At 50.0% G+C, this 25243-nt stretch overlaps 1 protein-coding gene across 2 annotated transcripts in view; it reads right to left on the reverse strand.

Moving 5' to 3' along the window:
• The window catches only part of CDK5 (cyclin dependent kinase 5), a 29623-nt gene extending 4586 nt beyond the window's left edge, over nt 1-25037 (reverse strand). The window contains exons 1-10 of one of the 2 annotated variants that reach the window (XM_029587956.1): nt 24833-25037; nt 23879-23936; nt 19994-20082; nt 18791-18858; nt 13822-13882; nt 12737-12793; nt 11259-11354; nt 11094-11168; nt 10291-10387; nt 9662-9731 (exon numbers count right to left, since the gene is read on the reverse strand). In XM_029587956.1, the coding sequence (XP_029443816.1) occupies nt 9662-9731; nt 10291-10387; nt 11094-11168; nt 11259-11354; nt 12737-12793; nt 13822-13882; nt 18791-18858; nt 19994-20082; nt 23879-23915 (650 nt within the window). In that variant the 5' untranslated portion in view covers nt 23916-23936; nt 24833-25037. Of the gene's footprint in view, nt 1-9661; nt 9732-10290; nt 10388-11093; nt 11169-11258; nt 11355-12736; nt 12794-13821; nt 13883-18790; nt 18859-19993; nt 20083-23878; nt 23937-24828 lie in introns of both variants that reach the window. The other variant, XM_029587955.1, reaches the window with a different exon arrangement.
• Nucleotides 25038-25243: the final 206 nt, after the last annotated feature.

Genomic DNA, 25243 nt, shown 5'->3' on the forward strand with positions numbered 1-25243 from the left:
CCCTTAACAACCCGGGGTTGGGGGGGGGGGGGGGGGGGGGGGCCTTCCACAACTTACTTGCCAGAGATGAAATACACTAGCCATGTACCCCTGCCTTCACCAGCCCCCTTCCAAAGACGTGCCCTCCTCACCTGCCAAAAAAATTGCACTTGCTATTATTCAAACCCTGCAAATATCCTTGTGGTCAGACCGCACCATCCAACTAGTCTGAAATGCAGCATAAGTATGAGCACAGTCCCCTCAATAACACTCCTTGGGTCATGTCTGCCACACTGAAAGGCCGATGCAATAACCCACACGTTAAGAACCAGTGCAGTTTTTTTGGGGGTTTTTTTTTTTTTTTTTTACACTCCCATTACTGTAAGCTAATGCATTGGAATTAAAATGTGCATTCAATGCAGGCTGAACACATATTCCTGTTCGTACCCCAGATCAGTCCAGACAAGTGGGCTTTGCATCCCTACCAGCAGATAGAGGCATTGAACCAAAAGATTTGAGGCACTGCTACATAACCGAGAGTGCAGCCTGCAGTCCTTCAGTATCTCTCTGACTCAAGCAGATGGTAGAGGTGCAGACCTGCAGTTAAGAAAAAAAAGAAAGAGAGAAAGGACAGAAGGAGAAGTTAGAAGATGCTTGCTGAGGTGTTAGGTTCCTTCGTGGGCCATCCCTCCGGATGAGCCAGGTGAGCAGGGGCAGTTGCAGCAGATCCAGGGTCCTGGTTCCCTCCCAGAGGTGTTGCCAGCAGCAGGGAAGTATTCCTTTTTTTTGCTTGAATTTCTTCCTTTGCTGAGGTTTTTTTTTTTTAAGGAGTGTTACTTTTTCAGCCACCACCACTCGGGCTATTTCTGGTTTGATCATCGGAGCAGGCCCGGGCTGGGGAAGGGAGCAGTGTAGCTCCTCTGTTCGTGACTTCGAGTTACTTGGGGAGCCAGAGGCTGCATTAGGCCACGTTCCCCTCCTCTCCTGTGTGCCACGTTCACGTGGCTTTTGTTCCTCTGCAGCAGGCCCAGCCATGTGGAGAGGAGATGGTGCCGACAGCGGTTTCTCAGCATGGGAGAGCTCGTCGGGCCAGCAGCCTGGCTCGGGGGACAGCTGAATGCTGCGATGCTTTGCCGCGATTCGTTTCTAGAGAGGAAGGGGCCCGAGACTGGTAGGAGAGCCACACGCTCCCAAGGCCCTATCAGGATTAATACTAGGAGCCTAAACAGCCCGTCAGGCAGAAGGACTACAGCTCGGAAAAGTGATGGACTTCCGAGAGCCCAGGGACTCCCCTCCTCCATTGTCTCCGACAATCTTGTCTGGGGGGGGGGGGGGGGAGGATGACATGGCGTTTTCCCTCAGAGCTTGTCTTGCTTATGCATAAGTCCTTTTTAACCAGGAAAAGAACTGGCTATAAAAGGGCATTTCTGTCAGCCATCTTGTCCTGCTGCATAGAGGCAGAGGGGTTCCGGGGACCTCCTTCACCGGCTGGGCCTGGACCATCCTGAGGGGCCTCGTGGCGCAGATGATCTTGGGGTTGGATTAGGATGACCCAGCAGATATCGATCAGGCCGGGGGTAAGGACACGGTTGATCCAGAAGAGATGCCGATAACGGAGGGAGATGACCTGCAGGTGGTTCACCTGTTCCGTAAGGAGGAGTTGAGGTCCCTTATTTCCCCATGTTTGGCAGGAACTGGGTATTAAGGTGGTCCAGGAGGAAACAGACGATGAAGGGGTGGATACGGTGTTGGCTGGATTTGGGGGCCCACTGAAATCCTTTCCTCTCCCTAAAAAGGATCAAGAAGCTTTAGAACCAGGAATGGGACTTCCCGGAGGCGAGCCCCGAGGTGGCTAGAGCCGTAACCTGGTATTGCTGAAGGTGCATGCTTCGGTCTCTGTGGTCACTAACAAGACAACCATTCTGATTGTGGGATTGGCAGTGTTAAAGAACGCGAGGGACCGTAAGCTAGACATTCATTGTGAGAGGACGGACGTTTAAAGTCTCTGCGCTGAGCTCGCGAGCGGCGATCTGAGGAAGTCTGAGGCAGGGGGCCTGTTTACGCTGGGCCCAGAAGTCTCCGGCGCCGTCTTCAGCAGACGCTGGTCTTAATAGCCAGGCCGCTCAGGTGGAGGCTGGGATTGCATAGGAGGCTGACGCGCTTTATGACCTGAGCTGGACTTTGGCCAGGAATATGGTCGCAGCAGTCTCAGTGCGACATCTGCGGTGATTGCGGAATTTGTCAGCTGATATGTGGTCCAAGTCTCAGCTCTGTAATCTTCCCTTTAGAGAAAGGAAAATTGTTGTTCCCTGTACGTACCCGGATCAGTCCAGACTCCTGGGTTTTGCCCCCCCCTCTAGCAGATGGAGACAGAAGTTTACAAACCAAACTCCGCCTATATCTAGGCTGGTGCCACCTACAGTCTGGCAGTATTCTTCTGTCTCCTAGCAGGCGGAGAGGGTGCAAAACCTACAGTCTGTGCTGAGGCCTAGTTAGTGGGGAAAAAAAAAAAAAAAAAGAGTTCGGTTAGGTTTTGGACCAAAGTGGATTTCCTGCAGATCCAGTAGTCTGCCTCCCAGGGGGACCATCCCCCCTGGTTTCTGAGGCCGCTGAAGTGTGAGGTCCCCTCAATTACCAGTGTTGGTGTTCTGCACTGGGGGTGAAACCGGGGAGCCCGGCTCACTCCCCCCCCCCCCAGGTGATTCTGGAGCCATCGGCACTCAATACTGGTATTGTAAAAAAAAAAAAAAAAAGTTAAAGTTTTTTTCTTTGCTTGACTGAAGTTTATCGATCCAGCTGCGTGCGGGGGAGGTGCGCCGGGGGTCCCGTTGACTTCGGAGCAATTTTTCTCTCGCTTATTTCCTCAATCGCTGTTGTTTAGAGTTGGGCATGCTGCGGCGGATGGCTTGTCGCGCAGCGACTCTCGAGCCAGCCTGTGCTCCAGCTGTGTCTCGGGGGGGGGGGGGGGGGGGGGCAAAGGGGCATCTTCGCTCCCGGATGGAGCACGGGGGTCGAACACCACTACGATCAGCAGCTCCGGGGAACAAGCAAGGGTCGCGGAGTGCGGGAACGGGCCCCATCTTGCGATCGGCGTCGGCGGGAATGTCCACCATTTTGTTGTCATCGGGTCCAGCGGAGAATGCATCCCCGTCAGATCAGGAGGAGGACTCGCCGTCGCGTTTATCACCAAAAAGCAGGGTCCCTGAGGGGACAAACCTGCACAGCCACCCTGTAATAAAGATACGGAGATCCCAGAGGGGGATCCCGCAGATTGGTCATCAGATTCCTCTCAGAGTTGGTGCTTTTAATGCACAAGGCATTTAAGGCACGTCGATTCACCAGGAAACGATCTGGTGAGTCACAGGATCCCGACCCCTCGGCAGGGTTGGGGAAGCAGGCTAGGTCTGTTCCGGCGTCGGGCCCCGCTAGGGGGCCCTGGCCTTTCAGACTGCGGGCTCTGCAGAGGGATCCCGATACCTCTACGGACACTGATGACCCAGAGGGCCCACAGGGAGACCAGGACCTGCCGTCCCAGCCCCCGAGGGGGGTTGAGGGAGATGGTGAGCGGTTAACAGATGGCCTGAGCAGTACCCATGGGACGGATGGGGACGACCCCTAAGTCGTATGTCTTTTTCAGTGCGCCACTCATCCCGGTAATTCTTAGAGGTGGGCATCCAGTTGCCACAGGTAGAGTCCAGACTGGGGGCAACAGATCCGGTGGTCTTGGGCCTGAGAGGTCCGCCATCCACTTTTCCATTGCATTTTTCAGCATCAGATCTGCCTTTCAAGGAATGGGGATACGCCAGATTTGGGACTCAAAGTGGCTAAAGCCATGGATAAGCTCTATCCTCTGCCTGAGGACGCGTTGGAGCTGTTGAGGGTCCCGAAGATAGATTCGGTGGTGGCGGTCACCAAGACGACCACTATCCCGGTTACCGGGGGAACGGCTCAAGGATTTGCAAGATCAAAAGCTGGAGATACAGCTTAAAAAGATATTCGAAGTCTCCGCACTAGGGATTCGTGTGGCTATCTGCAGTAATTTCTCTTTGCGAGCAGGACTTCGGTGGGTTCAGCAGTTGCTGGCTAATGAATCTTTCACAAGAGGAAGTGCTTCAGGCAAGGCGTTTGGAAGTAGTGATTGCCTATAGTGCGGATGCCTTTTATGACTTACTTCGCACGTCGGCTAGGTCCATGGTTTCGGCGGTGTCAGCACGACGGTTGCTATGGCTTCGCCATTGGGCGGCAGATGTGTCGTCCAAAGCCCGGTTGGGTTCATTGCCATTTAAGGGCAAGTTATTGTTTGGAAAAGAACTGGAGGACCTGATTGAGTCTCTTGGCGAGAAGATTTGTCGCCTGCCAGAGGACAGGCCTAGGTCTAGAGGAGCTATTCCGTCACGAGTCCGTTTTCGGGAAGGGCGGAGGCCTCAGAATTTGCATGGGTCGGTCTCCTCTTTTCGTCATAGTGCCAACCGACGGCAGACCTACTCGCAGTCCTTTCACGGGTGCTGTTTTGACCGACCAGGGGCAGGTCAGAATACCCAGAGTGGTAAGCCCTCGCAATGATGTGCAGCCGGTCCACTCCTCAGTACCGGTAGTCTGAGGCAGACTGTCTCAGTTTTACGAGGAGTGGACCAGGATAACCTCGGACCAGTGAGTCCTAGAGGTGATAAGTCGAGGTTACACGTTAGATTTTGCACGGCAGCCCTGCCAGTGTTTCCTGGTATCACCTTGCGGGTTTTTGGAAAAACGAAGAGTGGTACGGGACACTATAAGCCGCCTTCGCGACCTTGGCGCGATTGTACAAGTCCCATCGCACGATCTTCGCAGAGGCCGGTATTCCATTTATTTCATGGTACCAAAGAAAGAAGGAACCTTTCGACCGATTCTCAACCTAAAAAGCATCAACAAATGTCTACGAATACCTCATTTTCGTATGGAGACCCTAAGGTCCGTGATCGCATCAGTGAGACAGGGAGAGTTTCTCGCCTCCCTGGATCTCACAGAAGCGTATCTTCATATCAGAATCTGGGCAGAGCACCAGCGATTCCTAAGATTCGCCGTGATGGGTCAGCATTATCAGTTCCAGGCGCTACCGTTCGGACTTGCCACTGTGCCTCGCACGTTCACCAAGATTATGGTGGTGGTAGCAGCGCATCTTCACAAGGAAGGTTTCCTGGTACACCCGTATCTGGACAATTGGCTGATCTGGGCGAAGTCAGAGAAGCTTTGTCAGGAGGCGGTTCATCGGGTGATTCACTTGTTACAAAAACTCGGCTGGGTGATCAATACGACCAAAAGTCACCTGGTTCCTTCCCAATCTCTGGAGTTTTTGGGAGCGTTGTTCAACACTCGTTAGGGAATGGTAGCTCTCACTGGGTGTTCAGGATCATGGATGCCAACCTCAAGGGATGGGGGGGGCGATCTGTTAAGAACAGATGGCACAATGACTGTGGTCACCAGTGGAAATATCCTGGTCTATCAATCGCTTGGAAACAAGAGCAGTGTGCAGGACATTGGTGGAATTCCTTCTACAAGTCCAAGGTCAAATGGTCAGAGTGTTTTCGAACAATGCAACAATCATGGCTTAAATCAATTGGCAAGGGGTAATGAAGAGTCACGTGGTTGCCCAAGGAGCCCAGGACCTTTTTGCCTGAGCAGAGTGACATTTGCAGGGGATAGCCGCTTCACATGTTGCAGGAATGAACAATGTGCAAGTGGACTAACTCAGCAGGCAACAGTTGGGCCCGGGAGAATGGGAACTGTTTAAGGAGGCCTTCAGCCTTATCCAGTCTTGTTGGGGCAGTCCCCATCTGGATCTGATGGCGTCTAAGAGTAACGCTAAGGCAGCAAATTTCTTCAGCCACAGACAATAGGTCACAGCCGAGGGCATAGACCAGTGATGGCCAACCTTTTGAGCTCAGTGTGTCAAAATTCATAAAAAAAACAGAGCATAACTGGGGTGGTGTGTCACTTCTAGAAAAATCCATAATTGTGATATTTGTAGCTCTAATTAGTAACAAAAAGTTATAATTTTAATATATGTACTGTATTTATTAATAAAGCAAAAACAAATAATTCTTTACCTTACCTGCTTAGTGACTTTTTTGTTGCTGAATTTAATCGGCTAAATCTTCAATTAAAACACTCTCTCCCCCTCCACCCCCCCCCCATACCACACACACAAACTCTTACTCCCCTGGATTTTCTCATACACACTCATGCTCTCACACTCCCTGGCTCCCTCACATGCACACACACCCAGGCAGGCTCCCATTCATTTTCACACCACTCCCGCTCCATCCTCCAGGCAGGCACCAATTCATTCTCACACACACACAGGCACCTATTCTCACACATACATACCCCCAGGCAGGCACCCATGCATTCACACACATACACCCCCAGGCAGAGTCCCATTCATACACATGCACACACTAAAGGCAGAGACCCCCTCTCTTTTGCCAGCAACCTCTGAATCTCTCTTATTCCTCTGCTGCCACTGTCACTGCTGCCACATGACTATTGGGGATTTGCTATTCTTGCACATTCCCAAAGATTACATGTGTCAATCACTAAAAATAATTTTTTTTTTTTTTACCTTTGCTGTCTGATCTTAGTTTTCTAATTGGTTGGTCACAGGCTTTTTTTTTTCCACCTTCCCTTTCTTATTTTTTTTTTTGCCAATTCATTTTTTGTCTTTTTTTCCTGTTTCTTTTCTCTCCATCTTCTTCCCTCAACCACACAGTCAGGTTCTCATTCTCACATGCATTTCTCTCTCACACACACAGGCTCTCTCTCATACAATCATTCATACACAGTCTCTCACTGGCACATGCTGTCTGACTCACTCACCCAGGCTCTCTCTCAATCCCACATGCTGTCTTGCGCAAGCACATGCAGTCTCTGCAAACATTCAGGTCCTCACACACAATCTCTCAACTCATCTCATATACGCGCGCACGCACGCACGCACACACACACACACCCTCTACAGACCCTCACAGCCTCTCTCTCACCTCTGGGCCTCCTCTTCGCGGGTCGCCGCAGGATGGGCTCTGCAGCGGCCCTGCTACCGGGCTTCTTCCTCTTCTCGGGCCGCTGCGACTTGGGATTCGCGGCAGCCCTTAAGCGCAAGTGATGCTCCTCTTCTGCACGCGCCGATGCTTCACCTCCTTCCAGCCCACGCGGCTCCGGCAACGTTTACTTCCTGGGCCGCACAGGCAGGAAAGAGGAGGAGCATCAGCACGTTCAAACATGATCTTTTTCTTTGGGCTGTGGCGACGTGAGCCTCACCACGGCCCTGCCGATCTGCCTGTCGCTGCGCCGCATGCGCCTCCCTGCGCCCAGGGGCATTTGGGGGGGGGGGGGGGTGGTGGTGGTGGAGGGATACTAAAAACAAAACGGCTCGGCGTGTCACCTTTGACACGCGTGTCATAGGTTAGCCATCACTGGCATAGACACTCTGGTTCCTCCATGGCCAACACAGATTCTGCTGTATGTGCTCCCTCTGTGACTGTTAATAGGTCGAGTGTTTAGGCGCATCAAGAGGCATCCGGACCAGGTGGTACTGGGGGTGCCAGATGGGCTGCACTGTCCGTGGTTCGCAGATCTGGTTCAGCGCGCAACTGACAGGTCCCTGAGAGTCTCATTTGTAAGAGCTATTAAGACATGGTCCTATTTTCTCGGAGTGGGCGCATCATTTTTGACAGCAAGCGCTTGCAACAAAAGGAATACTTCTGAGCCCATGATTTTCAAGGGTTTAGTTTACAATTCTTTCCAGGTTCAGGCGACAGCCTTGGGGGGGGGGGGGGGGGGGGGGGGGCGCCTCTAAGGTATACTCCAGGGAAAAGGTTGTTGGTAACACATCCGGATGTTGAGGGTTTTGAAGGGGGGGGGGGGGGGGAGGGGGAGGAGGGTGTTGAACATCTGCAGCTGCCGGTGCATAGATTGGGTCTGGCGTGGAGTTCAAACTATCTTGTGGGTGCTTTGCAGGCCTCAGTTTTGAGCCATTGAGGAAGGCATCGTTAAAGGACCTCACGCTGAAGGTGGTATTTTTGGTGGCGATTTGTTCGTTCAGAAGGATCTCAGAGCTGCAGGCTTTGTCCCGAAGGGAACCATTTCTGAACATTTCGGATTGGGGGGGGGGGGGGTGGGTGTCTGCGCACGGTACCCTCATTCCTATCCACGGTCGAATTAGTCTGCTGAGGCATTGGAGGCAGAGGTCAAACAGTTTTAGGCGGTTGGATCATTTGTTTGTATTGTTTGGAGGTGCCACAAAATGGATGCAAGGCCTCCAAGGGCATAAATACTGCGTTGGCTGAAGGAAGCTGTTTTGGCCTACCTTCGTAAGAGGAGCAGAATTCCAGAGGGGCTGCTTGTGCAGTCTAGTACAGCATGGGCCGAGGGTCGGTGTCGCCATAGGAGATTTGTAGAGCGGTGACTTGGTCTTTTCTTTACAATTTATCTTGCCATTACCATTTAGATGTTCAGGCTCCAGGAGAGCCGACCTTTGACGAAAGGGGGTCTTTCACAGGCCCGCCCAGGGTAGGAGTGCTTTGGTACATCCCACTTGTTTGGAATGATCTGGGGGTACAAACAGGAAAGGAAAATTGTTTATCTACTAATTTTCATTCCTGAAGTACCACGGATCAGTCCAGAGTTCTCAAGACTGTTATGGCAAGTCCGTGTTCTGGCATGCTTACTGGGAAGAACTGTCAATACGTGTATATATATGGAACCTAAAGAAGTTTGCCAGGTTGTGGTTAGCCCCTTGGGTGGATTTGTGGTTTTTCTGTTTGGGGGGGTTCCAACCTTTGCCCTCATTTAGGGGGTGCTGAGGAGTTGTTACTCAGTTGGCTTGGGTGCAGGTCAATACTGAGGGACTGCAGGTGGCCCTCTCAGTAATAGAGCAGTGCCTCAAAGTATTTAGTTCTCTGCCTCCATCTGCTGGTAGGGATGCAAGACCCACTTGTTTGGACTGATTTGTGGTACTTCAGGAACGAAAATTAGCAGGTAAGAACCAATTTTCCTTTTTAATTCAGGGGCAGGAGCTGAACGGGAGAGAGCCTATAGGAGCACATCTTTTGCCATGCTAATTTATCTGGCTGGGCTTAAATAAATGAATTGTTCAGCCACTACTGCTTGTCCGCTCGAGTACGGGGAGGAGAACCCTACTAGTAGATCCAACACTGGAAAACTTTACTTCACCTCTGACCAAGAATAAAGTTTCTAGCAATAAGAAAATGTGCACTCAGCCAGCGCACCTCTGCATTGGGAGGGAAGGCTTAATGTCCTCATTTGCATGGAATTTCCATACGAGGGTGCAGAGCCAACCACACATTTTTTTAATGCATATTTTGTGCAGGGAAAACTCCTTCCTACTTTGGAAGTAACGTTTACTTGCACAAAACGTGCATACAGCTAAGCACACTTTATTGCATTGGCCTGAGAGTCTGACCTGTGGGGAAAAGGTAGGCACAAGCCTTATGAGCAGACCATACCTCTAAGCACAGGATGCAAGGATTTAATCCTATTCCTACTCACATGATCAGACCTGTCTGCCTTCTCTCCCTGGGCCTCCACATATGTAAGCCTTTCCAGAATCGGTGATCAAACCATAGCCCATCTCCTCCCCTCCCCAGAGTAAGTATGCCACCCAGTACGCTGGGAGCTGAAAGGATATCTGAAGATCCTCTTGAGTTGGTCGTCCACATCATTCCCAGGAAACAGAGGACGCCCTGCATTAGCCAACTCTGCATGGAAAGGAGAAGTAAGATGGAAGAATCCTCCCATAGCCAACATCTGACTTGCCACAAAAGGGCGATGCGTCGCCTGCAAAACCTAGGGAGTGCAGGCAGGAGGAGCAGTGCCCGTGACATCCCCCAAAGAGCGGGAGCATGCAGGCAGGACAGCGCCTGCACCAGTCCCAAGGAGTGAGTGCGCACCGGCAGGACAGCGCCTGCAACAGTGCCAAGCAGTGAGAGCACAGGTAGGAGAGTGGCACCTACACCCGTGACATCCCCTAGGGAATGAGGGAGCAGAGGCAGGAGGGCAGTGCCCGCAGCTTCCCTTAAGGAGCAAGGGACAATGCACGGGAGTACGGCCTCTGTACCTGCAGACTGCTAAAGAGCGAGAAAGCGCACAGAAGAGCAGGGCAGCCTCTCCACCTGCCACTAGCACACATGACTACCACTTCAAAAAGGTTTCTATGGCCCTCATTCATCTCTGGAAAACCCTATTTGCAGCAATATAAAACCACAAAAAAAAACAGGGAATGCAGATTAGACACTCCTCCCATTCTGGCCCACATACCTGCAAAGATGCAGCCGGCTGACCACATGTCGATGGAGGTGGAGTACAATTTGGCACCAAAGAGCACATCAGGGGGGCGATACCAGAGCGTCACAACCTGAAGGGGAGGCAAAGACAGCAGACTCCCATGTGTCCAGTATAGGAGTATGTATTCAGCCACCCTACTGGAGAGCAGACACCACTAATCCTTCCCTTCCTGCACCTCTGACGTTTCCCTACTGGATGCAAGGAAAGCGGCTTGCAGCTTTATTCGTCAGTCAGAAGCGCGGGAGGGAACACTGCTTCTAACCCAGGTTTGGCCTCTCTTACTTGCAAACGCACCATAAAGCGTAGGCGCACGTCTCCATAGCGAGATGCGGTCACAGCAGTTCAGGTAAAGGGGCTGCGACCAGAGCAGAGGCCCTTTCCTCATCACCCAGGAACCTCGCAGACCAGGAGCCACTGCTGCGGCTATTCAGACACCAGCCTGCAGGAGGCTCTAGAGAAGGTGCGCTCGATGCTTGCACATCCCAAGGACGTTAGTGTGCTCCGTCGGCAGCATCCTCGGCCCAGGGAAGTGGCACGGTCGCCGTCCCCCGTGCATTTCAGAGCACTAATAAAACAGATCCCAGATGTGACCCGCAATACACCCCGGAATCCCAAAGCACTTGATGTTGTCTTGGGCAGTTGGGGGGAGGGGAGAGAGACATGGCGACTGCCTGCATAGCGCCTGAAAGCTGGGTCAATTGCCTGCCATGAAGGATTTAAGCAAAGCACGGACAAACCACAGCTCTGATCAGGAGCAGAGGGCACCCTCAACTCACCTCGGCAGAGTAACAGCGCACCGGGATTCCAAACGCTCGAGCCAAACCAAAGTCCGCCAGCTTCAGCTCCCCGTTCTGTGGAAGGCAGCAGGGGTCAGAGCATTAGCATCACCTCGCCACTGTCACAGGGTTCATCGTCCCCCCCTTCCCCTCCCAGTCACTTACCCTGTTAATGAGAAGGTTCTGGGGCTTGAGGTCTCGGTGCAAGACGTTACGGCTGTGACAGAAGGCCAAGCCCTTCAGCAGCTGGTACATGAAGGACTGTAAGAAGAGATGTCTGTTAGAGGGCGAGAGGACACACACACACACACCACCGGCACAGGGAGCGATAACCTCAAAGAGGCTGCCAGAGCAGGGACAACGTATGATATGAGCACATAAAATTGATCCATTCAGAGGACTAAAATTAATATGGGAGGAAGCAGGAGAGAAAAAAAACAAAAAAAAAAAACCTTCCTTAACTTTCCAGCACAAACTCTAAATTTCTTCTAGAAGCGGGACCGCAGGTTCTGCCTTCCTTCATCTGCTGGAGACAGAAGAATACTGAAGGGACGCAGGGGGTGCAACTGGTTAACAGAGGGCGCCCTACAAGTATTTCTCTGTCTCCATCTGCTGGAAGGGGGGGCATAACCCATGGTCTGGACTGATCCGGGTACGTACAGGGAACTCGGGAAGATGCTGAGGTAGCTGGCATGGCGCACACTGCGAGTGCAGGGAATAACCTCGGAGAGACTCAGACGGGCTGGCACACTTCACAAGGCCAAGCAGCGTTATCTTCAGAGAGAGGTCATGAAAGTGCAGAGACACAGCAAGTATGCACTGGGCTTGACACTAAGGTACAATAATCTGGAGGAATCTAGGGGAGACTATGGATGCTCAGTTGAATGTGGAAAAGCATGCACTGGTTTTTCAAAGGAAGACCATGGCATCTGCTTTTGAATCTGGTTTCTACTGAAACAGTGGTATGGGCAAAGGTCATTTCACAACTGGATTACCATAAGGGCCTACGTGCAGCTCTCTCGGTGCAACTCACACAAAGGCTGCAAGCAATTAAAAATCTAGCAGCAAGACGGGTTCTGGGAATTTCTTTCTGCTGTCATATGGCTCCGGTTTTGGCACTGTTGCACTGGCTTTCAGTAGAGGGTCAAACTGGTTTCAAAACGTTACCTTTGGTTTTCAAGGTTTTGAGAGGAAATGGGCCTGATTACTTACATGAAGCCACCTGCGTCCAGCCAAGGACAGGTATTTGAGATTGCATCTTTTAAGGTCATTAAGGGTGCAAGGGTTAGGGTCCTGGTATTATGACAGATCAGGCAGGAGAGGGAGTTTCTGGCATTTGGTCTAGAAAGTGGAAGGCTAGCTGTTTCCCCAATTAGCTGGGATCAGAGGAGAGAGACTAGAGGGCAATTTTGTGATCTGGTGGTCACGATGGGCTGGTGCTTCCCATTATTTGTATTGTGTGATGTTATGATTTGGTTATTTATGTTAGGATTTTATTATTTACATTTATTGTTTTGTTTTTGTTGATATTGTGACATTTTTGATTTGCACTGCTTTGGGCAATCTGAATGGACTGGGGAGGTGATTTCTAAAAATGACATGAACAACTAAATAATAAAAAAAAGTGAGCAAACAAAGGCAACCTTCACAATCTCAGGATCCAGGTCCCCATTACAGCTATCAAAATACTTCTTCAGATCCTGGAAGAGAGATGGCACACGGTGAGCAGCAGAACCTTATCTAACAGATCAGTCTATTGCTCAGCACAGTTGCTTCCTAGCCACATTTGGATTATTTAATGGTAAGCCACCTTCAATTGAGTTTCCAATAGTGAAAACAGAGCCCCTCCCCAATGCACTGAAGCAATCCCCCTCTGTCATAAGAGGATCTATGTCTCCATGACTGGTATGTAAACAGCATTCAGTAACAAAACCTGAGCCAGGCCCCTCCCTGCTGGAGGCAGCGCACTTTACAGGAAAGGGGAGCTGGTGGAGCCCTGTGCATGTGTCCTCCGCCCTTCTCCTGAGGTGCCAATTAACATCCAGTGAACAAATGATTTGTACAGAGACATAGCCATGTCCCGTGGAAGCAAAACCAGTTTCTCAGTTTCATAAGCCAGACAGAAGTATTTAAACTGGAATGGCTTTCAGCAACACCTGACCTATGAGCAGGAAAAGGCTGTGTGCCCCTGTGTTCCAGCTCTTGTGTGCAGTGCGGTGGTCCGACTTCCAGGGCTGTGATGCAGGAAACTCCGGTTCTAGTCCCTTGGCCCCTCTGTATCCTTCGGCAAGTCTCATCGATACCATGTGCTCACACTTTGGACAGGGAACTGTAACCCGGAATTATCTTGCCCCGAGCACAGCTACAGCACTATATAAAAATTTCAAGTAGGATAGCTTGCAATCAGAGGCAGGAGGTACGTGCCCCTCTCCCAAAGCCATCCAGCCCCAGAATCCCTGTATTCATCCCCCACAGTGATCCAGCGCTGCCAATGACAGGCCCTGTATCCCTGGGCCCATCCCCACAAGCCATCCAGCACTGCCAATGACAGGCCCTGTATCCCTGTGCCCATCCCCCACTGTCAATGACAGGCCCTGTATCCCTGGGCCCATCCCCACAAGCCATCCAGCATTGCCAGTGACAGGCTCCGAACCCTTGCACCCATACCCTGAAGGCAGCAGGCTTCCTTCTCTCCTGAAGAGGCATCTTCCATACCCCTGTGCCTTACCTGATCGCAGTATTCAAACACCAGGGTGAGCTTCTTGTCACTGTGCAAGACATCGTGCAGCCTGTGAGAACAAGGGAGGAAGGGATTAGTGCCCAAGGCATTTTACGGGTACCATTTATCTGGCCCAGCCCAGAAGTGGACATTTCATCCAGAACAAAGCTGCCCCTCTCTCTGGCCCTAGGACTGATGGGGTCAGTACTCGGTCAAACTCAACAGGCACCCAAATCACTTCTCACTACCCATAAAGTCTCCTATTTCCTTTCTTTTACCGGGTCACCAGCCCTTGAAACAGAAGGAAGTGTCAGCTCTGAAACAAAAGGAGGCATTTCTAGCAGGATGCCTCCAGTCACCTCTCACCAAGCATGCATTTATAGCAGGGACAAACAGAATAAAAATGCTTTAAACAAGTGTTATAAAGTCACCTCTCTCCTTGGTACACACACAATCTCTCTGCTGTCTAGGCTTTTAAGCCACCCACAGCCCTTGACTGCTGGGGGAAACTGCATGGCGTGGCAGTTACTACCCTTAAGAGAAACATGGGAGTAACCTGCACAGAGTTGCAGTTACTATCTTAAGAAGCTTGCTGGAAAGACTGGATGGACCATTTGGTCCTTTTCTGCTGTCATTTCTAGGCTTCTATGTTCTGCAGGATTCTGAAGTGCAGAGGAGGACGGGGATGAGATCCAAGAAGCATGAAAGGTCAGCAAACCACGGTGAGGAAGGCAAGAGCCTGTTCCTCTCACCCGAAGAAAGCAGGGCGAGAGAGAGGGGCTTACAGGAAAGTTGGTTCTTACCTGCTAATTTCCGTTCCCTTAGTACCACGGATCGGTTTAGACTCCTGGGTTTTGCCTCCCCTCCAGCAGATGGAGACAGAGGTTTTGACTGAGCTGCCCTATATCCTGAGGTGCCACCTGCAGTCCGTCAGTATTGAACTGTACCCAAGCCAGATGAACAAATTCCCTAGCAAATACTAACTATAAATAACTTTGTCCCCCAAAAGAGCAGGGGGATGAAGAAACCATACAAAACTTAAAAGCCCTGTCCACCCTAGGTGGGACCGGAATCAGCCATTACTCAGAGCATTTCTTCAGAACAAACCTAAGAACCGATCGAGTGGGCTCTCTGCTTTCCTCTTTCCCAAACTGGGTGGGACTCTGGACTATCTGTGGTACTACAGGAAAGGAAAATTGGTTCTTACCTGCTAATTTTTGTTCCTGTAGTACCAACGGATCAGTCCAGACTCCTGGGTTTATTCATCCCTGCCAACAGATGGAGACAGAGAAAAGCATTGCTGACACTGCTTGATAAGCCCTGGTGCCACCTGCAGTAGATCAGTATTAATATGTACCCAAGCCAAAAACATTATGTGCCAAAAATTTGCAAAAACCCAAACACTCGGTAAGTTATGAACAAACTAAAAACTGAAGTATGTCGAACGGATTATAGCTGAGCGGCAGACTCTCCCCCTCCAACCTGGGCGGGTTCTGGACTGATCTGAGGTACTACAGGAACGAAAATTAGCGGGTAAGAACCAAATTTTTGTTTCCTGTATGTACCTGGATCAGTCCAGACTCCTGGGATGTACCAAAGCTTCCTAGAGAGGGTAGGACCTGGAGAGTCCCGCTCGCAAGACACTTTCACCAAAGGAACAGGAGCTCGGATCTCCCAAGTCCAATCAGTAATGCCTCGCAAAAGTATGCAGTGACTTCCAAGTTGCGCCCAGCAAATCTCCTGTGGAGACACCAACTAAGCCTCCGCCCATGAAGCTGCCCGAGCCAGAGTCGAGTGGGCCAGCAAACCCTCAGAAACCTTGATAATATACGCTGACCCAATGGTTGCTTTGGAGGCATGGGCACCTTTCTTTGATCCGCTCCATAAAACAAAAAGATGATCCAACCTCCTGAAATCATTAGTAACCTTGAGATAGCGTAGCAAGGCCCTGCGGACATCAAATAGCCTAAGCTCTCAAGCATGTGGCACAGAAGCATCCAATTCTGGGAAAGCTGGGAGCTCGATAACCTGATTAACATGAAAGGCAGAGTCCACCTTCAGGACAAAGGAAGGAACCATACGTAACGTGACTCCAGAATCTGATATTTGAAGAAAAGGGTTCCTGCACGACAAAAGCCTGCAATTCAGAAGTCTACCTGGCGGAACAGATGGCCACTAAGAAAACAACCTTGAGAGTCGCTCAAATGGAGCGTCACACAATCGCAGAACTAGATTAAGGTTCCAAGGGGGACAGACCTTCTGCACCGGCGGACGCAAATTCTTAACTCCCCGAAGGGATGGGAAGATAAAGGTGTAACCCTCAACCTTCCCTTGCAAGCAGGCTAGAGCTGCTACCTGTACCCGAAGGGAATTAAAAGCAAGGCCTTTAGCTAAACCCTCTTGCAGGAAAGACAATACGTGGGTTATTGAGGCCCAAACCGCCTTTATCCCTCTGTCTGTACACAAAAGTTTTTTCCAAACCCGAACATGAGAGGGAGGTAGACTTCCGCCTAGCCTGCAATAGCAGCGTAGCGATCACTGGTTCTGGGTATCCTCTCCGCCTCAAGCAACGCCTCTCAAAAGCCAAGCCGCTAGACAAAAGCGATCTTCCTAATTGGAAAATATGGGTCCCTGAAGGAGAAGACCCGGAAAATGACTGAGGCGCAGCAGACCGTCCACAGCTAGATTGGCAAGATCTGCAAACCACGGTTGACGCAGCCACTCCGGGGCTACCAACACCACATTCCCCAGATGCTTCTCTATATGGCGCAATACCTTGCCTACTAGAGGCCACGGAGGGAAAACAGAGCAGGATCCCTCGAGGCCAGGGCACAACCAGAGCATAGACCCCCTTGGCCCCGAACTCTCTCCTGTAGCTGAAAAACAGAGGAACATTTGCACTGAGCTGAGTCGCCATCAAATTGACATGACAGCCACCCCACCACTTTCGAATGAGCTGCATTGCTGACTCCGCCAATTCCCACTCGCCTGGATCTAAGCTCTTGCGACTGAGAAAATCGGCCTGGACATTGTCGACTCCCACGATATGAGACACAGCTAACTGAACCAAGTACTGTTCTGCCCAGAGAACTTCCAGGGCCACCCCCTGACTCTTGGTGCTGCCCTGACGATTGATGTAAGCTACCGTCTTTGCATTGTCCAACAGAACCCTGACTGAATGACCCTGAACGAGACTGAGGAAGACCCGAAGTGCCAGCCGCACTGCCCTGGTCTCCAACCGATTGAAATGCCACGAGGCTTCTACTGCCGACCAAGTGCCCTGGGCTGACTGGCGTTCGCAGACCGCCCCCCAGAGAGACTGGCATCGGTAGTAAGAACCACCCAATCCGGAACTTCGAGACTGACACCACACTGCAGATTGGATGACTGTAGCCACCACAAGAGGCTGCTCTGTGCTGATGCATCCAGCAAGACCGGTAAATGAAAAGCCTATGACTGAGGATTCCACCTCTCCAACAGAGCCCTCTAAAGCGGACGCATATGCGTGAAGGCCATCGACCTCAGAACCTGCAAAAAAAAAAAAAAAAAAAAATCCCAGGCTCAGGGCACCCTCAACGCCAATAAGCGGTGAACTTGTAACTTGATCATTCTCTCCTCCATGAGAAACTCTGCCCTGCCTCATGTCGAAACGAGCCCATAGGTAGTCGAGTGTGAGACGGCTCCAAGTGACTCTTCACCTGATTGACCACCCAGCTGAGAGACACTAGCAGACTAATAACTAATACCGAACGGCAGCAGTCTAACGATTTCTCCTGAGTCAGCCAATCTTCGAGATCCTCGATCTCCTCCCCCACCACTCAATTCTCTTATGTTCCATGATTATGATATTGTTCTTTAGTTGCTCATGACTATCACTATTATCCTCTGTACTCCCCCTCCGTTGATGTAATTTAAAGAAATAATGTATATAAAAGTTACCTTTGTTATATATAATGTGCCTTGATTCCATTTGTTTCAAATGTTCAATGGTTTTAAATGTTCAATGGCTATTTTCATTGTTTAATGTATCGCCTCATAGCGAAAGTTCAGTTCTTTTGTAAACCGGTGTGATCTATATTCTTTATAGGAATATCGGTATATAAAAAATTCAAATAAATTATGGTTGCTCCGTTCTACTTTACTTCTGCGCTTTTCTCTGTTTCTCCCTTCCCGCCTGCTCCCACTTCCTTTCTCCTCGTTCATTGTAACTCCTCCTTTATGAGTTAATTGTAAACCAGTGTGATGTGTATTATGAATGTCGGTATATTAAAAGTTATTAAATAAATAAAGGGTGCACCAACACTCCCTTGCGATGAAGAGCCACCGCCGCCACCACCATCACCTTGGTGAACGTGCGAGGAGCCGTGGTCAGCCCAAAAGGAAGAGCCTGGAACTGGAAATACTGACCCAGTACTGTGAACCTCAGGAAGCGCTGATGATCCTGACAAATGGGGACATGGAGACACGCCTACGTCAGATCCAGGGAAGCCAGAAACTGAGAGCGCACTGCTCTTTTTATTGCTTTATTTATTTATTATTTATTGCCCTTTCCATAGCTGCAAAACTGCAGGAGATCAGGGGGTGCTCTGTCAAAGTGCGACACCGATGATGTAGTGCTCTGCCAGCTACCTCAGCCATCCGTCACATGGGCTGAAGCCTGGGGCTCACAGAGTCAAAGACTGGTATGGTTAACTAGCTCCTTCAAAGAGGTAGACAGATAATGTGAGCATGTGCTGCAAACTGGCTGAGAACCCTGTAACTGGCTAATATCTACGGCCTGGTGCTGCCCATGAGCAGATGATGCACAGGATGAGGGTCAAACTAAGTGGTTTGTCTTTGGGGGGATGCGGTGGCCAGCCGCCATCACGCCTGGTCGTGCTCCTCAAACCGACACACGGCAGCGTAAGCTCTTCTCCCTGCACGTTACCAGCCGACCGCGCTTCCCGCAGAGCCCACTGCTGCAGTCCAAGGCCCTTACCTCACAATGTTTTTATGCTTCAGCTCTTTCAGCAGACAGATCTCCCGCAAAGCCGAGCTGGGGACCCCCTGCAGAAGGAAGGATGAGGAGAGGAAGGGGGAAGAAGGTTAGATGGTGGAGGGAGAAGGAATTCAGAGCAAGAGGTAAGAAGGATGGAAAACACAGGGATTAAACATGGCTCCATCTTTCTCCCCCACCCCTAGGATGAATGCAGTCCCATTGCCTCCGCTCTTCCCGGGGAAGGCTGAACCCAGCTGTACTGCAGCCCAGTCTTCCCCTCGGGCACAGATCGCATCCGGCTGTAACATGGGCCTGCCTGCCTTTCCCCAGGGGCGGCTGTACCCGGCCACAACGTGGGTCCCACCTCTCCACCCAACTGCTGGACAAGGGCATACCCGGCCGTAACACCTTGCAAACCTTGTTGGTTTTAATTAAAAAAAAAATAAAATATTAAGATAAATTATCAAAGTCTCTTATTTGTCCTGTAAGTTTGTCTTGACTAGATTGTAAGTTCTACAGCAAAGGGACTCTGAGGTCTATTTATACATCTAGTAGATTAAAGAAATGACAACTAGTACTACTCTTCCCCATAGGGACGATTGACCGTCAGCGCCGGAAGACTGCAGGTCTCCGATCACAAAAGCCCATTTGACTGCCGACCAGAAAACAGGGAAACATCGGACACCTCAATTGGAAAAAAGCAGCAAACTACAGGGAGTGCTCCCAGCGTACGTCCCAAATCATTGACCAAGCCAAAAACCAGATCCCTTGCTGCTTTCTACCTCCTCTCCCCTAATCAGGCCAGCTTGCAACTGCCCACTCACAGCACTGCCGCCACCCTCATCCCGCAAATGTGCTCAAGAGCCAGACCACCGTTTCAGAGCCCCTCGCTCCCTGAAAGTCTGCGGTCTTCTTTGGTTTCCTACATACCCTCTCTGCTTACACCCTGGCTGAGAGGATCCATGCCTTTCGGTCTGCTAGCCTACAACACCCCCCGGCCCCCCCCCCCCTCCAAGCAGCAAATATATCAACTTTATCCCTCCAGCCTCTTCATGTACCCCACTCATGTTAATCTCTCAGGCATTCCCTTCCCTTCCTCATTCTGTCATGCCGGATTCTTCCCGGGATCCAGAAACCTCCTCTCCCATCTAGGTTTTGTTTATGCCATTTTTATCCAAGACCCTCTTAAAAACTTCCCCTTACCTCATCATCGTCATCCAGTCGCACTCGCTTCAGCGCCACAATTTCATGTGTCTCTCGGTTTTTTGCTTTAAACACAGTTCCGTAAGTTCCTGTAGGAATAATTACAACCCTCAGCTGATGATACTGAAGTCCTGGGGAGAAAGGAGTAGCTAGAAACTCTCACCCACAAGCAGGAGAGGTGGCAGGGGAGAGAGAAACAAGCATTCAAACATCTGGTAGCTCACGGTGGTATCCAGGGGAGGCAGGTGTCACTGCCACAGCAAGCCAGCAGGCAGAGCCCCAATTAAAAGCAGCAGAGTTTTTGGAAAGATGACCTCTGTTCTACCTGCTGACATGAGCCACTGGTGCCAGCGATGGGATTCAAAGCTCCAAAAGGAAATCTGGGCAGAAATACACCCTCATGCTGCTGTCAGATTCTGGGCAGAAAAAGACTAATTGGCCCAGCCAGTCTCCCCATTTATTCCGGTCCACATTGCCAGGATATTTCCTAGCTGCCAGCCATGGATGGCTTTCTCCTTAGCCAAGATAATTTGGTTGACTTCCTCTTTTGTACACCCCCCTTTTGAGCAGATGAGTATACAAGATCCTCCACTTAGTTCACACCTATCATCCCTCCCCATGTCTATCTACAGCGGGGCTTCCCAATCCTGCCCTGGGGACCGCACAGCCAATCTAGTTTTCAGGACATTCACAATGAATATGCATGAGATCAATTTGCATATACTGAGTCTCCAAGCTATGCAAAGTTTCTCGTGCATATTCATTATGAATATCATGGGTAATTGCCAGGTTCTGGCCTCTGTTGGAAACAGGATGCTGGGCTTGATGGACCCTTGGTCTGACTTAGCATGGCAATTTCTCATGTTCTGAAAACCTGACTGGCTATGGGGTCCCTAGGACAGTTTTGAACTAATCTAAACAGCTTCTAATGCCAGAGTGGCTGCTGCTTGATCATTTAGCCTCCTAAGCTTTTCTGAACTGTGCCCTACCACCAACCCACCGCCCTGGTCAGCCCGAGGCGCTGTCAGACAGACCCGGCTATCTGAGCTCCTGTGTTTCTGCTCAGACTTCCAGGTACTATTGTACTTGCACCTTACCAGACAGATTTAGCTGCAGGGGCAGACTGCAGCTTTCCACCAGGACTTCTAACTTTTCAAAATTCCTCACTTTGCCATTCATTCTGGCAGTCCCGACACTCATTGAGCCATTTGAATGGGACACTAAACACACGTCGCAAGGTTGTGCCTCCACTCTCTCTTCACATTTGTTGCAACTATGGTTCCCTCTGTGCTTATCCCAGGCCTTCATGAAGTCAGTTACTGTTTTAGCCTTCACCACCATCTCTATGAGAAAGATACTTCCCAAGTCGTCCCCCACTCGAAGCCTCCCCTTGCTGTCCCTGGTTTACATATTTAGGTCAGTAAGTCCCATTACATATTGGTGCAAACCCCGCACCACTGTTTAAATCCTTTCGGAGATGCAGCCTCCAGAATTACAGCCAATACTCCAGGTGAGGCCTCATCAGCAGCCGTGTATACTTCCTTCTTTTCTTCCAGTTATGCCTCTCCCGAGGCATCCCTCTGGTTCTGGCCACTGTCTTGTCATACTGTTTCGCTACCCTGAAATCAGCTATAATCATGGTGAGATCTCTTTCCTGCTTTCGGGGATCTCTCACCCGCCATCATGCACAGTTCCCTCAGAATTTCTGCACCCCCAAACGCATCTCTGCATTTTTTTTTTTGTGTGTTGAAACACGATCACCAAGCAGTCAGACATTCCTCAAGCTTTTCATAGCATCTACTCCAAAAAATGCCCATTGGGGTAAAGATCTTAGCATCACCTGCAAAGAGACTTACTTTTCCATCTAACTTTTTCTGGGACAAGACCCGTGAAGAAATTTAACAAACCCAGCCATAGGCCTGAGCCCTGAGCAGGGCCGCTGCAAGGTTATGTGCCTTAGGTGAAACTTACAGCCTGCTACCCCACCCCTGGGGTCACACCCTTCCTATATACAAATAAAATTATGCATTTATAATAATTTAACAAAGGCATTCAAAGTCAAGTCTTCAGAGGCAAAAACATCACATAACATGTATATTATATTTACATACATTACTGTGGTGCCAACCAGAAAAACCTGCAGAAAAGAGTAAAAAGGTCACTTGGAACCGATATTAGGCCTATTGCAATCTTTGTCGGGTGTGGGCTTGGCCCTCAGAAAGTCATGAATAAACTGTATTATGATTGCGAATCTCCCATACCAAAACAGGTCTAATTACCAGCACTCAAACAGTAATAACTATACCTATGAAAAAACAGTGCAAATATTACACCAGGCCCTAAAACACCAATACATCTATTTGGAAAATAGAACAAGCTAGGTTTCTATAGATCCCTACACAGAAAGTACAAGCTAGCAGAATACCTCACTTTAGTCACATGCTGAACAGAGAATAAAGACACCAGAAACTATAAATAGAAATGTGTAGACCAAAACTGAACTGGAAACCACAAGAAGCCCAACTCTTTATGCAGTGCAAGAATGCATAAAGAAAGAAACATAAATCAAGAAATTTAAATCATCAATAGAGTAAAACCACACTAATCAGAAGAATAAATATTCCATAATAGCTGATGAATAAAACAACCGGTAATTAAAGAGTTATACACATTTTCCAAATACCAATAAACTACTTAAAAACAGACAGCATCCAATAATCAAAATTAAGATTAAAAAAAAACCCCTGCTGACCATACCAGGGATCTTTTGAATTCCAGATGCCAGATATTGTTGTGGCTCAGACTTTATCCTTTCTTTCATATGTCAACATGCTTGCTCTCTTACATATCCTCTCTCTCATACACACACACACACACACCCTCTCCCTCACTGCTTTTCCCTTGGCAGCACAAGGCCCAACAGTAACAGCCTTGTCCTTCAGCCCATGTGCTCTTCTTTCTTCGGGGGGGGGGGGGGGGGGTGGCCCTGTTGCTTCTCTGCCTCCTGCACAGCTTCCTACAGCTGAACAGGGAGCAGGGACCAGGAACAACATTATGGCTTCCTGAGTGGGCATGGGCTGCTCTTCATCGTAGTGCGGCCTGGGCCAGTACCGCTTCTTCTTGCAGCGAGGGTGCACTCTTCTTCTCGCCTATACCCTATACTGGCATTGGCATGCTCTCTCTTTCTTCCCTCCCATGTGTGACCACGCCGAGGCGCGATCTCTTCCAACCATGTGGGCAAGGAAAGACCATGCCAATGCCACCCCCCCATCTCTAGTGCCCCAGGCGGTCACCTAGTCCACTTATTGCTTCCACCGGCCCTGTCCCTGAGGCACTCATCACCTTCCTCCTTTTAGCACTACTACCCTCTTATTTATCACTTAACCAGTTCACCCCACCTAAAGTCCCACACTTAGACCATGCCATTTATTCATGAGCCTCCTATGCAGGACAGTATCAAAAGCTTTGCTGAAATTCGAGTATAAAACATCCAGAGCTCACAGCCTATATACAAGTCATCCAAAGAAAGAAATTGACCAGATTCATCTAAACTAAATAAAATAAATAAAACCATCTCCCTTCAGAAAAACCAATGCTGCCTCAAATTTTGCAACCCTCCAATTTCAAGAGGCTATGTTATCCTCTCTTTCATAAAAGCCTCCATGTGTTTTCCCCACCACCAAATTCTGACTAATTAGTCCCAAATTTCTCCTTATGCCCCCCCCCCACCACACACACACACACACACACACACACACATTATAGTCCTGCTTCTCTACCTAGGGACAAGCATGCATTGGAAGGAGTGTGTGAGTGGGGAAAGACATCAGGGAGCCAGGGCACTACTGCTGCTGAGGCAGGGCCGGTTTAGCCTGCCTCTCTTACCTTCGCCAATCTTCTCCAACTTCTCGTATTTCTGCATCTTGGCTCAGCAACTCCAGATCTGCAAGACAAGAGTCATGGGAATCTCTGGATTAGCATATTTAAAAAAAAATGTATGCTATAAAGATTGAAATTTGTGCATTGCAAACAGGGTGAAATAGGAAAATGGTTTAACAAGTCTAAAACTGCCTGGTAACTTGAAAGGGCACATTTTATGAGAAGAAATGTTATTTTGATACTACTCCAGGGCACAGATGATGGAGTCCCGAGCCAGGATGAAGCAGTTCTGGCTCCACTCCTGTTGTAATTCGAACAAAAAGAATTAAGTTATTAAAATAATGTATTTTCATAAAACACAATCGTTTAAATTGTCACTCAGGTCTAGATTTGTTGTGTTGCCTTTGACTCTTTGCACTCCTCTCTCCCCAACTGTTCAACATTCCCCCAGTTGCTTTTCTCCAAGCTCCTTCCCCTCTCTCTCCGGTTTCCACCCTCAGCCCCGGCCCAGTTGCAAACCAGAACACTCTTCCACCCTTCACGTTGGCTACTGCTCCTTTCCCTCTCACAGCACAGGCCAGCGGTATAAAAGCAGATCACAAACTTCTTTCCCTTTGGTCCCGGCTCCCGCTGGGGAGGGAGGAGAGAAGGGACAATAGAAATGGCTGCTAACACCCCCAAACCTTATGCTATGGGCTTGTCCACCTGAACCATTAGCCTTGCCTGTAACATCAGATGACTAAACTGATAACATAACACTGAAAATTGCACGCAAAAATGTAAAGCTTAGAGAAGAACAGTCCTCAAATTGGTTTTCATCTCAGAAGCAGCGCCAAAGCATGGAAGCCACCACACAATCCTGCTTCCCCCCTCCGTCAGCAAAGAAGCACCAACTGCTACGAGCGACAATGAGATCAAATTGAAGCAGCGAGCACTACCTCCTCCCCCCTACACACCTACTCAAGGTTGGCAGGTGGCTGCAGAAAAGGGCGGACTCTGCTGAGTGGCTGCACTGCAGGTACGAGCAGGAAGGAAATGGAAGACAGGCTGGAGAAAGGCGAACAAGTACCACGCCCCTCTCCCCATCTACCCAGGAAAGACCCAGCAGAGTGCCTGCAGGGATGAGGAGAACAGGCTCCGCCCCACGTTCCTTCCTCCCTCCCTCTCGGTACTGAGAGCAGGACCGCAGGAGGCGGGGCCGAAGAAGGGCTCAGGCTCAGTAGATTGGCTGCAGGAACAAAGACCCGCCTTCCCAAGACTGGCTCAGGCTCATTGGCTGAAGGAGACAGGTGGGAGGACTTATCGGAGCCGCTGATTGGCTGCAGGAACCAGAAGCAAGGGGGGCAAGTGAGCAAGCTCTGTCTCTGCTCT

The sequence above is a fragment of the Rhinatrema bivittatum genome, chromosome 2 (genome assembly GCF_901001135.1).
Source record: "Rhinatrema bivittatum chromosome 2, aRhiBiv1.1, whole genome shotgun sequence".
Taxonomy (NCBI): Eukaryota; Metazoa; Chordata; class Amphibia; order Gymnophiona; family Rhinatrematidae; genus Rhinatrema; species Rhinatrema bivittatum.